The 12,458-nt window shown below is 42.9% G+C and overlaps 1 protein-coding gene across 1 annotated transcript in view; it reads left to right on the forward strand.

The window, feature by feature from the left end:
• The first annotated feature begins 4,943 nt into the window (after positions 1-4,943).
• The window catches only part of LOC129339513 (uncharacterized), a 79,692-nt gene continuing 72,177 nt past the window's right edge, over positions 4,944-12,458 (forward strand). Inside the window, exons 1-6 of the mRNA XM_054994093.1 lie at positions 4,944-5,031; positions 7,690-7,734; positions 8,847-8,947; positions 10,106-10,172; positions 10,792-10,880; positions 11,256-11,360. Coding sequence (XP_054850068.1) covers positions 4,944-5,031; positions 7,690-7,734; positions 8,847-8,947; positions 10,106-10,172; positions 10,792-10,880; positions 11,256-11,360 — 495 coding nt within the window. The remainder of the gene's footprint in view (positions 5,032-7,689; positions 7,735-8,846; positions 8,948-10,105; positions 10,173-10,791; positions 10,881-11,255; positions 11,361-12,458) is intronic.

The following is a 12,458-nucleotide window of genomic DNA, read 5'->3' on the forward strand; positions in this document are numbered from 1 at the left end:
TTCAAAGTCATCCTTCCAAGAAGAAGAGCTCCAAGAAGGAGTTGCATCATGATGCTGTAGGAAAAAAAAAGAGATGAGTCAGTATGGTTTAGAGGTCTACTCAGCAATAAAATTCAGTCAGGACTACTCGGCAATAAAACTCACTCAATGACCTTGGAGCAGCCATTGTTATTCAGGCTAATCTACTACCACCAGTGACAATGTGAATGGAAAGAAGAGAGCCATGTGTGTCATGTGAACCTCTTTTAAAAAAAAGAAAAGGCAGTATAAAAATAGTCCCTTACAAAAACACCAGTTCAGATATGCCACACTGATACAGAAGGCTCTGGTATTTTAGTTCTTGCAGGGAGGTTTGTTATTTTTTAAACTGGTCTCTCTAGTTGGTCCCTTTATATTTGTGTTGATCCACATCTAATTTCAGGTGATGTTATTCAGTTCCTTGCCTTGAAAAGCATCAACTGTCCATTTCCACCACCTGAAGACTCCATTAAAAGGGCAAGATATTCTCCCCCAGGCCTGTTGAGAAACCAGCTTCCAGGGTTTCCAGTTATGTAACCGCGAGGGGCAAGTAGAAATTCAACAGGGGCAAGTAGAAATTCCCAGTCACTGCATCTCCACGTAGGGCAACTGTGAAGCTGAAGGTTCAGAAGCTTTGCCAGAATGAAAGAGGGCAGCTCCATCTTGGACCCAGCTTCATTCGGCCCAGACTCTGTAAGCAGGAGCTCAGCCCTGGAATGTTCCTTCCCTAATTAGGTTTTAGTTTGTCATATGGATGTGCCTAAGGTCAACGAGGCCATAAAATCCTTGAACATTATTAAATACTTCTTGCTGATGTTTTCTCTTTATGACCAACAGCTGTGCATGTTCTCCCAAATTCCATCATCCAATAAAGACATGGCTCAATGAAAAGGGGTGCCATAAATATGTTCTTGCTGTTGTTTTTGACCCTCTCTGGCAAAGCTTGGTTTGGTGCCCCCTCAGCTTCCTTTCATCTCTCAAATCCTTCCTGTGTGTTCTAACTGTGAGACAGATCACATGAACACACAAAGCTGCCTTATACTGAAACAGATCCTTGGTCCATCCAGGTCAGCATTGTCTACTCAGACCGGCAGAGGCTCTTTATGGTCTCACAGACAGAGGTCTTTCATGCCACCTACCCTCCGATCCTTAACTAGAGATCCCAGGGATTGAACATGGGAACTTCTGCATTCCAGTAGACAGGGCTTTCTTTCTGGGAAAAGAGGTGGTGGAACTCAGTGGGTTGTCCTTGGAGAAAATGGACACGTGGCTGGTGGCCTCGCCCCCTGCTCTCCAGACAGAGGGGAGTTTAGATTGCCCTCCGTGCCGCTCAGTGGCATGGAGAGCAATCTAAACTACCCTCTGTCTGGAGAGCAGGGGGCGGAGCCACCAGCCATGTGACCATTTTCAAGAGGTTCTGGAACTCCATTCCACCGCGTTCCAGCTGAAAAAAAGCCCTGCCAGTAGTTGTTCTGCCACTGAGCTTCGGACCCGCCCATGAAAGACATATAATCCCATGCCAGGCACACTAGATTATCTGAAGTACAAGCATCTGGGATGGGGTTTCAGTGTTCAGGTTGGGCTTGAGAAAGAAAAACACTATTGTAGGAGATATTTCTCTAAATAAGAGATTTTTTTACCAAAAAAGCATAGTTGCCATTATTGTCTTTGCTGCTCATAGGAGACACATACTCTCATAGAGGAGTGAATAGAAAGAAGTGCTCTTTCTCTTTGCAGAACAAGCTGTGACTCACTGGTAGGGCATCTGCTAGGTCTCAGGTTCAACTTCTGATATTTCCAGATAAAAGGGTCAAGAAGGAAGTGATGCGAAAGACCCCATTTGAGACCCTGGAGAGCCACTGCCAGTCAGAGTAAACCATACCAACCTGGAGAGACCAAAGGTCTGGCTCGCTAGCCCTGTTCATAAGTTACAGTGAAGGCACATGCAACCCTTCTTCTGTGCCCACTTAACTGTTCTTTATAGATGTGTTGAGTAATTCTCACGTTACAATCAATGTAAGTGCAGCTGAATATGTGAGTGAAATTCACATTTATCTAGGGATTGGTCCCCTTGAGACTCAGGGCACACCAGAGCTCCACTTGAACAAGAGGACTTGTTCCATATCTGGGTTTAGGGTTTCCAACCTCCAGGTTCGAAAGAAGGGACTTTTGTCTTCAGAACCAAGTGGTAGCATATAATTTCTACAAATTGAAACAAATTTATTTTACCTAACTTGCAAAGTGCCTACCAAATCAGTGGAAATATATCCTTGCATAATTAGCAGAGTTTAGAAGCCTTTCCCTTAAGCTGGCAATGGGGCAGAAATACTCCTAAAGAGTTCCGCCTACAGTCCTCCAGCTGAAGGAGGAGGGTATTGTGATCAGGTTTTTAAATACCAAACCAGCCTCTTATTTGCCATTTCATAATCAAGTTCTGAGTTACCCTGGAGAGCAAGGAAGAGCCGGGCAATTGATGTGCCATTTGCTCAACTGGAACTGGAACAGCAAGCACTCTGGTTGCAGCTGCAGGAAAACGAAGCCAGGACAGCTCATGAACCAGCTCTACAAAATGGGCAGGGAGTAGAGACTGCTTCTTCCCCCCAGTACTGGCAAGGTGGGCTTTAAGTGACCACCTTGATTTTTAGGTCAAGAAGACGTGGAATTGTTTTGTTGTCATTTGAGAGGGATTCCACGGAGCAGAATGTCCTCAAGGATGCTGAAACCTCAAGTGAGTGGGAGATTGTTCGAGCTCCTAGCAGAGGAAGATCTTGCTTAACTTGGCAACTATGATCAATTTAGAAACAAAGCTGTGGTGTGATTTGGGGTGTCCCCTGAGCTCCGTAGGCTAATGGTTCAGCAGATCAAACAAGACAAAGTAGTTGTTTGGGGATACTTTGAAGTTCGCACAAGATAGTTCCCCAAGAAGTGGCTCGTGGGCAAATGTTACCAGGATCAATGTGCTTGTATTGTTACCCAAATCCGTGGTTTCCTAATTATTTTGAGGAATTAGCTTTAAAGAAGACAAGTGAGAGGGGGTAACTGGAATTCTCCCCCTCTGTTTATGGGAATTATTAACTTACAGAATTCTCAAATAAATCACGCAGATAACCACCAAGAAAGGTTGACAAATAAAAGGGCAAATATACAAAAATCACATACAACACATACAAGGCTAACTAAGAAAATCAGGGAGGAAAGGAGGAGAAAGCAGTTAAGGGAGGGTGATAATTACCAGTCCTGAAGTTAGAGGTTCATGAAGACAGCAGCAAAATGACCAGTGTTTCAAGAGAAGAAGACACTGAAATGGATTTGGGGGTGTATGGCAGGTCTCAGGACACTCACTCACTGAGCCCATGGCTGAAGAGCCCAGATATAGGGTGAAAGACTCCCTGGGGCACGCTGACGTCTCTGCCCCAAAACAATGATTTAATGGCTGTCTCCGAAGGTGGACAATGGAGTAGGGAGAGGTTTCCTAAAGTGGACTATAGATGTGAAAGGTGCTGGATGACCCGTTGAGCACTGGATGGGGAAAACTACCAGGTTTGCTGAAAAGCTTGGGTGTTGCTTGATTAGGGAAAGCAAGGTAGGGTGTTGACGAGACAAGTCAAGAACTTCCCCGGAGCCTCACCATTCTGCATCTCCGGGGTGTGGAGGGGGCTGTTGGTCAGCCAGCCACTCTGACTCACCTCCTGGTAATTTTCCAGGCTCCTGTCCTATTGGCACCCATTCTGCCTTAGGCCAGGCAGTGCTTTGCGTTGATGGAATTTCTGAAAGGGGATTTATGATATTCCATCAATAAACTGCCCTCTCTGCATGATGAAGCATCTTACTAAGAATCCGCCCCCCCCCCCCCGAAGGAAATTGTCGTAGGCGTATGACTTTGTTGCGCTTATATGGGTGGAAAGCAAGCTGGAGGTTCCAAGGGAGGAGGGAGGAGGGAGAGGGGATGAGAAGGATAAGGAAAAAGGGAAAGGGAAAGGGAAATCAACTAAAAAGAACTGGGCAAAAATAAAAATGAGACAGATTAAAAAACATTTTTCTTTCCTGCAACTAGGCTGTTTTCTACACAAATCAGGCCAATGAAGGGAGAAGGGTTCCCTATCTCCTAAAAACATCAAATCATCAAATCAATTCAAGCAATAAATCAATGTATTTAAATAATAAAGCAAATGGCAAAAATCCAAAGTAAATGTATTGTCAAATAAGTAAATAATGGCTAATGGCAGTGCTTTTTTTCTGGGGGTACGCAGGGGTACACATACCCCTAAACATTTTGTGAATCTAACGGGAGAACGTAAAAATTTTAAAATGTTGGAATTCCCGCTAAACGAACTCCAACTGAGAGTACCCCTAAACATTTTTTTAGAAAAAAAGCACTGGCTAATGGAATAAATGCTGCACAAAACATAACTCAATTATAAAGCAAATTCATAGAGAAAGACAGGAAGCAAATGAATGAAAAGTGAATGGAGTGAACAGTTGGTGGGGAAAGAAGGGTTTATCAATCACTCTCCCCCCCCCCCCAAAGCAGAACACACAATTCATGATGAAATCATGAAGCTAACCCTCTGAGTCCAAAGGAATGGCAGCATCTGGAGAGGTAAAGAGAAGTGCATATGCAAACTAGACAGACTGGAAAGCTTTTCACAGATATATCCTTGTGTGTTTTCTAATGCATAGACGGAGACAGCAAATAAAAGATTATCTCACAAAAGGTGAAAAGGGGTGGGGAGTAGGCAGCTTTTCCAGGCAAAGGCTATCATAATTCTAATAGATCTCTGGAGAGATGAATGACTACATTTCCCGGCATGCTCTGAGCCCATGGGTGTGCTCACTGTGGGAAACCACATGTTGTGCTGTTCCCAGTTCTTAATCAAAAGTTCACATGGCTTTTAGTCATTAAGAGAAACAGGCAAACGACGAGCATGACAACTTATCTCCGTTACCCGGCCAAGGTGGCAATAGTGACTGGTGGCACCAGAGGCATCGGCCTGGCCATTGTGAGAGAATTTGGTGAGCATGGAAAGAACTGGATTTGGTGGAGGAGTGGGCAATTACTGTCAACAGGTGTTGGGGTCAAGACGAGGAAAGCTAGTTCCCTAGATATCCATTATGGGTGTAGAGAAAATGGGAAGGAGAGAAATGTGCTCTTTATATTTTCAGAGGCACTGATGTCTGTCCTGTGTGCACAAAAAGGACTCATTTGGTACTTTGTGGCATAAGGCCTTGTTGATGAGAGACTATTTGGTAGCCTTTGACATAGTTTATGTAAAAGATAAAATTTACTTTGGGCCCTTATGCCCTCTTTGAGGGTTCCTGAGGATATTTGTTGGGCCTGTGAAGGAAAGAGGATGCTAATATGGGTGGCTTTTTAAAATGAATTAACAGGGCTCTTTTCTTATTTTTTTTATTCATTTCACTTATACCACACTTTTTCTCCCAAACTGGCACCTAACATGGTTTACAACATTCTCCTCTTTTCCATTTTACTCATACAACACCAACCCTGTGAAGTAGGTTAAGCTTGAGAGGGTGTGACAGGCACAAGGTCACCTAACAAGCTTCCGTGGCAGAGTGGGGATTTGAGTCTGGGTGTCCCAGAGCCTAATATGCTGGGATATATTTTGTGGGACTCATTGAAGCTTCGAGACCCATTGACTGGGAGAATAGCAGGATATACATCTTTCAGATCTATAATTCTGTGCAAAAAATGTCATCATCTGTACTGCCATTAACAGTTTCTCTAGAAACGTATCTCTCATCACTGAATAATAACTGGGAGTACATAGTTTATGGTGTAAAGTGCAAGAAAAGTGGAACTGTTCTCACCTAGAGTTATCTAACAGGGCTAAGTCTGGGATCCACGGAAAAAACATCTTCAAAGGAGTGGGCTAAGTCTGAGATCCATAAGCTCTCCTTGTTGACTGGAACATTAAGTGATGGTTTGGATGTAGGAATAGGCCATCACAAATGTATCATGGAAGACAGGATTTTCCCATCTCTTCCCATCATCTGAAACACAAGACATTGCAATGAACAGTTCGTAAATTCAATTGAGGGGCAGTGAGATGTGGTTATAGCATTTGACTAGGTTCCAGGAGAGCCATATTACAATTCCCTCTCTTCTATGGATGTTTGCTGGGTGATCTTGGGGCAGTCATACTCTTTCAGCCTCACTTACCTCACAGAGTTGTTATTTTGAAGAGGAAATGGAGAAAAGGAGAAGGATGTAAGTCCCTTTGGGCCCCACCTTTGGGAAAAGCCTAGGCATTAATGAAGTAAATGAATAAACTGGAAGTCATTGTCCACAGAAATCAAACCAGCTGAAGAAACATGGGCTAGAACAGTTCTAGCCACCTCCTTTTCATTATCCAGACATAGGCTGCTTCCACACACGTTGGATAATCCACTTTCAATACGCTTTCATGAACATTTGTAACTGCTTTTCCATGTGTGGAACAAAAAATCCACTTCCAAAGGATTGCTAAAGTGCATTGAAAGTTCATTATTCAACGTGTGTGGAAATGGCCATAGATATTTTCTTAAATTTCCAGAATGATCCATTGTAATTGTGGCTGCTTCCACACACGTTGGATAATCCACTTTCAATGCTCTTTAGTAATCATTTGGAACTGGGTTTTCGTGTGTGAAACACAAAATGCACTTCTAATGGATAACTAAAGTGCATTGAAAGTGCATTATTCAACGTGTGTGGAAACGGCCTGTGTGTGCACGCATGCTTATTTTTTCCTCCCACCACTGTCGAGGCATAGTTGATGAGTACTGATGAAAGATCTATTCCCTCAGGGATGGGTTTTGTGTGGTTGTCAGGGTAAAGTAGACTCTTGGTTTCTTTTTTCTAGGATGAAAGTTCTACCTGGGAAGGAAGCATTTCGAGAATTTTTATTCTACTGTATATAAAAGGCATTTTAAAAATTAGAGCTCTGTATGTGCACTTTTTTTTAAACAAATGAATACTCGGCAGCAACAAAACTTGTTTACCCATCTTTAATACATTTGCACTAATGATTCTGCAAGGTGGTGTTTTATTTCACAATAATGAAGTTTACTTTGTACTCCCAACATTGTTTAGGATAAATGCAGGGGAGGGGTAACATTAGAAGTTACTCAAACTGTTTCAGATCTTAAGGCTGAGCCCTGGAGCATGTTCTTAGTTGCATTATTGAAAGAAATCAGCTGACAGATAGAAAGTTTAGATAGAACAGTGAGGAAGTGAGATGCTCTCCCCCATACAGGAAACAGGACTTTGGGGAGGGCCTTCTCTCCTCTTTATTGGAGACACTCTGGTTTGTTTGTGGTGAGAAGATCTGTCGGTGTAAAGTTGCCCCTCCTCAGATAGAAAACACCTCTTCCACCAGCAGTGTTTGTGGGTTTCTTTGAACACTTAAATGGTGGGGATAGCAGGAAGTGACTTTTGTAAACAAAGAAATCTAGTGATATACATCTCTCTGTGTGTGTGCGTGCGCGTGTGAGAAGCCTCTGAGTTTTGTCCTTCCCTCCTTTCTCCCCTTGTCTTACAGTTTGTCAAGGTGCCAAGGCACCATTTAAAGTTAGTCTTGTAGACAAACAAATAAATCTAGTGATGTACTTCTGTGTATGTGGCAAGCTTTTGACTTTTGTCTTCCCCTTCTTTCTCCCCTTGCCCTTCAGTCCGCCAAGGCGCCAAGGTGGTCTTCTGTTCACGAGCATGTGGAGGTGAGTCAAGAGCTGCTTTCCTCACCCCCCAAGACAGGTTCTCCTTATTTGCTTAAAAATTCCACCACTATGGTAAACCTCCTTGAGGCAGTTTTAAAAAAGGAAATCTAAATAAAATAAGGAAGTCCCATAAAATAAATAAAAAAATTAAAAACCCTGCAAGATCATTACAAAAACGTAAAACAAGAGCTACTTGCTTTCAAATGATTTATTTATCCAGGTTAGAAGCTGACTATAATAATTTCCAAAGAAGAACTACCTTGTTTAAAAGTCCAGGTAAAAAGAAATCTTTTGGCCTGGTGAGGCTCAAGGTGAAAGGCATTCCACAGGTGTGTTGGCCACCCACATCCTCCCTGCAGTCACTGACAACAAGGCTTCAGGAGAGAATCTTAACTGGGTAGGCTGGACAATACGGGAGGAGGCGGCCCTTCAAGGATCCTAGCTCCAAGCCATTTATGGCCTTCTGTATTGATTGTTGCCAGGAACAGACAGGCAGCTAGTAGAGATATTTGGGCACTGGAGTGAGATCATCTCTGTATTCAGCCCTTACTCTCTTCTACTTCCCATATATATTAGGCTACCAAATATAAAGAAAAGATGATGTTGAGTATATTAGATACAAAGAGGAGGGGATGCAGGAATGATAAGATTGGGGCCAAAGTGGTACCTCCCATCTTCTGCTTCAAGCACTGCCAGAGAAAGAATACTGGTAAGAAATGTTAAGTTCCATTCATCGAGGAGAGTGTTACAAATACATCAAAAGAAATAATCACATTATGGAAATTAGGATTGTCGGACCTTTTCTATCATCTGTATACTCATCAGTAGGCAACCAGACAGAGACATAACCTGCTTCCCCATGGAGCTTCCCCCTTCCAAACAGACTTTATTTGTTTAATTTCAAAGCACTGCTAGCCTGCCTTTCTCCAAATGTTGAAACCAACCAAGTGGGCAGGAGGAGTGGAGGAAGAACACATTTAAAAAATATGCTTGTGTGTATTTGGAGACTGGGCACAATTGGAAGAACAGATCCAGAGATAAAAGCTATGCAAATAAAGAAAGGAAATGAAGATTTCTTCCGCTGGCAACTGTTCTGTTCTATTCCTTTGTAGCGGAAAGGGGACAAGCAATTCAGAGGGAGCTGCAGGATTCTGGGTGCCCAGGCGAGGCATTCTACCAAGTCTGTGATGTCCGCAATGAGTCAGACATTCAGGTAGGCTAAAATCAGGGCTGGATCTAGGGTTGCCAATGCCCATGTCAACCCAAGGCCGGTGGTCCCCCTCCTCCCCGCAAGCTCCCAGCACTGTGTGATGACATCACTTCCATGATGTCATCATGCAGGCCCCCCACCCGAAAGCGTGCTGCCCATGCTACTTCTGGAGGGCAGGGAGCGTGCAGCAAGCTGGCCACCTCATCAGCACAACAGGCGCATGTCACACCACAGAGCTGGTGGCGGCAGTGCATGTGGGTGAGCGGAGGGCTGGGAGGCCACCCGCACCATGCACCTGCCCCACTGATGGGGTGGACAGCTTGCCACACACTCCCTGTCTTCCAGTGGTAGTGCGGGCAAAATGCTGTTGGGGGGCGCCCTGCACTGCTGGCAGTGTGCGTGGCAAGCCTGCTGTCCCATCAGCAGGGCAGGTGCATGGCATGGGCAGCCTCCCAGCTCTCCACTCAGCCACCCACACTGCTGCTGCCAGTTCCGTGGTGTGTGCTCCTGGCTGGCAGCCGTGCCCCGCACCCCCTCTTTGGCAGCACTGGGGGTAGGTTATCCCCCTGCCCCCCTAGATCTGGCCCTGGCTAAAACTGAGTAAATAGTAGTGCTTCTTTGGGGGTTGAAAGACACAGAAATGTTCTTTTATGTCTGCACCCCCAAACCATTCTCCTTATTCTAATTCTCAGTTGTCTGAATGGGTCATGACAGTGTTCTTCTGGGCCTTTCCTCATGATTTATGCTGCTCTTTCATACATTCTCTGTCATCTGCTGATTTACGTATTTCTTCTCTGCTAAAGTGTTTGCATGAGGTCCCACTTGATTTCTCCATCAACTTGGAACCTCTAGTCCTCACTGTCATACATTATTCTTCCCTTGACTGGTGCAAGAGGTTTCTGGAGCCTGACAATGGGTAGGGCTTAGCATGACCTCCACCCATCTCCTGGTTTGGGCTCCAGAGGATGTGGTAACACTATTGGTCGATCCTCTCCTCTTTTCTCATTTGCTACCCATCCTTCTCTGTCTCACAGGCTTTCTCCCAGTGCTTCCAACAGGTTTGGCCAAAGTTAGTTCTAATTGTTTCTTGCACTTGAATGAAAGGACCATCAGTTCTGTTGTTCTCCTTGTCTGATTTCTCTTTATCTTCTGTTCCTGCAGAGGTTGATTTTGGTAACTATAGAATGTTATGGATGCCTGGACTGCCTGGTGAACAATGCTGGAGATTGTAAGTGATTTTCAAACTGTTTGGGTCAGTGAAGAATTGGGGGTGGACATATCTGGGCATGAGTGTTTCCCTTGATTGTTCCAAAGCCAGCATTTGACTTGTTTAAAAAAGGGGTCAATGAACAGTTCTTGAATGTCTATTGTGAAAAGAGGAAGAAAAAAATATCTTGCACAGGGCAGAAAGTTCCAGCTAGACTGGGCAGTAGGGGAGTGAGGATCTTCTTTCTCAAGGGGTTTTACCTAGTCTGTCTGCAGAATGATATTTTTAGGCATTTCTTCTAGAACGCTGCACACTCTTGCTCAACTCAAGGCATTTTTAATAGAATAAATAAAGCTTTTGTTACTCTTCTCTGATCCAGTGTATACACAGTATTTATATGAAGCTCTTGGAAAGCTCTTTGCTGAGGCAACATGTCTCCCGCACTAACCCTTTCTAAAGAAAATACTATCTTATTTTAAAATACAAATAAGTATTACTTACCAAACAAACAAACAAACAAACAAACATGAAAACCTTGAGCATATTAAAGGGCTGGAGCTCTGTTCTCTTGCTCTTTGTGGATCTTGCTTCTGTGAAACTCATTTCCCTTTTCATATGCACTTTATCCTCTTGCAAACAGTTGAAACTGAAACAATAGATGATGTGACTGCCCAAGACTTCTGCAACATCATGGAACTCAATGTTGTGAGCTGTTTGTTAACATCAAAGGTGAGTGATTCTAATGTATAAGCACTTTTCTTCTTCCTTGGGGGCAGCTGGCTTCCTCCATAACTGAAAGTCAAATAGTAGAAACCCTGGAGCGGTATATGTTTTAGAGGTGCAATGCTTTACCACTTCATCTATGTATGTCAGTCCTCTGGTGTGCTAATTAGAGCGACAGGGGAAAGGTCATGGCTCTGCAACTTGAGGACCTGCTTTGTACCTTAAGCATTCACCCTTGCCTTCTCCAGTTGCATGAATTTCCACCAGCCCATCAGCAGTTCTAAAGTAGGTGGATTAATGGTCTGACTCTAATATTGGGCATCTTTGTCAGTTTGTCTTTTGAGATCAGGCATACTTTTTCTCCTTATATTTTGTGTACAGTACTCTCTGCCCTATTTACGGAAAACAAGAGGAAACATCATCAACGTTTCCAGTCTTTACGGTGTTATCGGAGGGAAGAATCTTCTGTCATATAATGCAAGCAAGGTAAGCCTGACCCAAGGACAGAATCAGTTACCGATGTTTTTGAACATTACGGCTCTTATGCCATTAAGAGCAGCTTGATTGTCAGATGAATATTTTCATAGCATGGAGATAGATACTATCACGGGCTTTGCAAATTAAGTTGGTATAAAAGGCCCCAGAGTCAGACTTGTTGGCTTTTTTCAGATCAGTTGGTGATTCTCATACACATGAGCCTAAACCTGGTCTGTAAACAATAAAAGTTTTATGGAATGTAAATTTGCCTTCTTTTCATTAACATGCTGAAAAAAGCTCAATTAAAACTCAAAAGCAAAAACATCCTACATATTACACCCTTACTAATGATCCCCAAGTAGGGTTGCCAACCTATTCAGAAATGTGTGTTAAATATAGAATTGGAAGAAGAACACGTGAAGGATTGTATGGTTAAATGGACTAAAAATTTTGGATATGACATTCATATGGAACAATGGGAGAAAATGTGGAATCATGGTCTAAAATTTACAGTGTGTTATAATTTGAAAGAGAACTTTTATAAAATGATGTACAGGTGGTACATAACCTCAGAAAAATAGCTAAAATATTTAAAGGGGTATCAGCTAAATGCTGGAGATGACAAAAAATGAGGGTACCTTCTATCATATGTGGTGGACCTGCCTGTTGCTAAAAAAGTATGGGAAACAAATACATTTAATAATACAAAAGTACTAAACATTAATTTACAACTAAAGCTAGAGACGCGCCTAATGAGTTTAGTGGATATTTCACTAGAAAGTGAGTTTGGAATTCTAATCAGATATATGACAACAGCGGCAAGAATAGTCTACGCACAATATTGGAAATCGGACAAGCTTCCAACAGTAGATGATTGGTTAGTTAAGAAGTTGGAGATTGCAGAAATGGCAAAATTAATGGAGTTGTTAAGAGACAGAACAACAGCCATATTTGTGAAGATCTGGAAACCTTTCATTGACTTTCTGTATGTGAAAGAGAAGTCAGAGATAGTGATCTGTGGATTTGAAAATTAGAATTTTATAGTAGGAAATAAAGATTATTGGAAAATTTGAAAATTAGAACTTTACAGTAGGCAATAAATATGCT

The sequence above is a fragment of the Eublepharis macularius genome, chromosome 12 (assembly GCF_028583425.1).
Source record: "Eublepharis macularius isolate TG4126 chromosome 12, MPM_Emac_v1.0, whole genome shotgun sequence".
In the NCBI taxonomy this organism is placed as follows: Eukaryota; Metazoa; Chordata; class Lepidosauria; order Squamata; family Eublepharidae; genus Eublepharis; species Eublepharis macularius.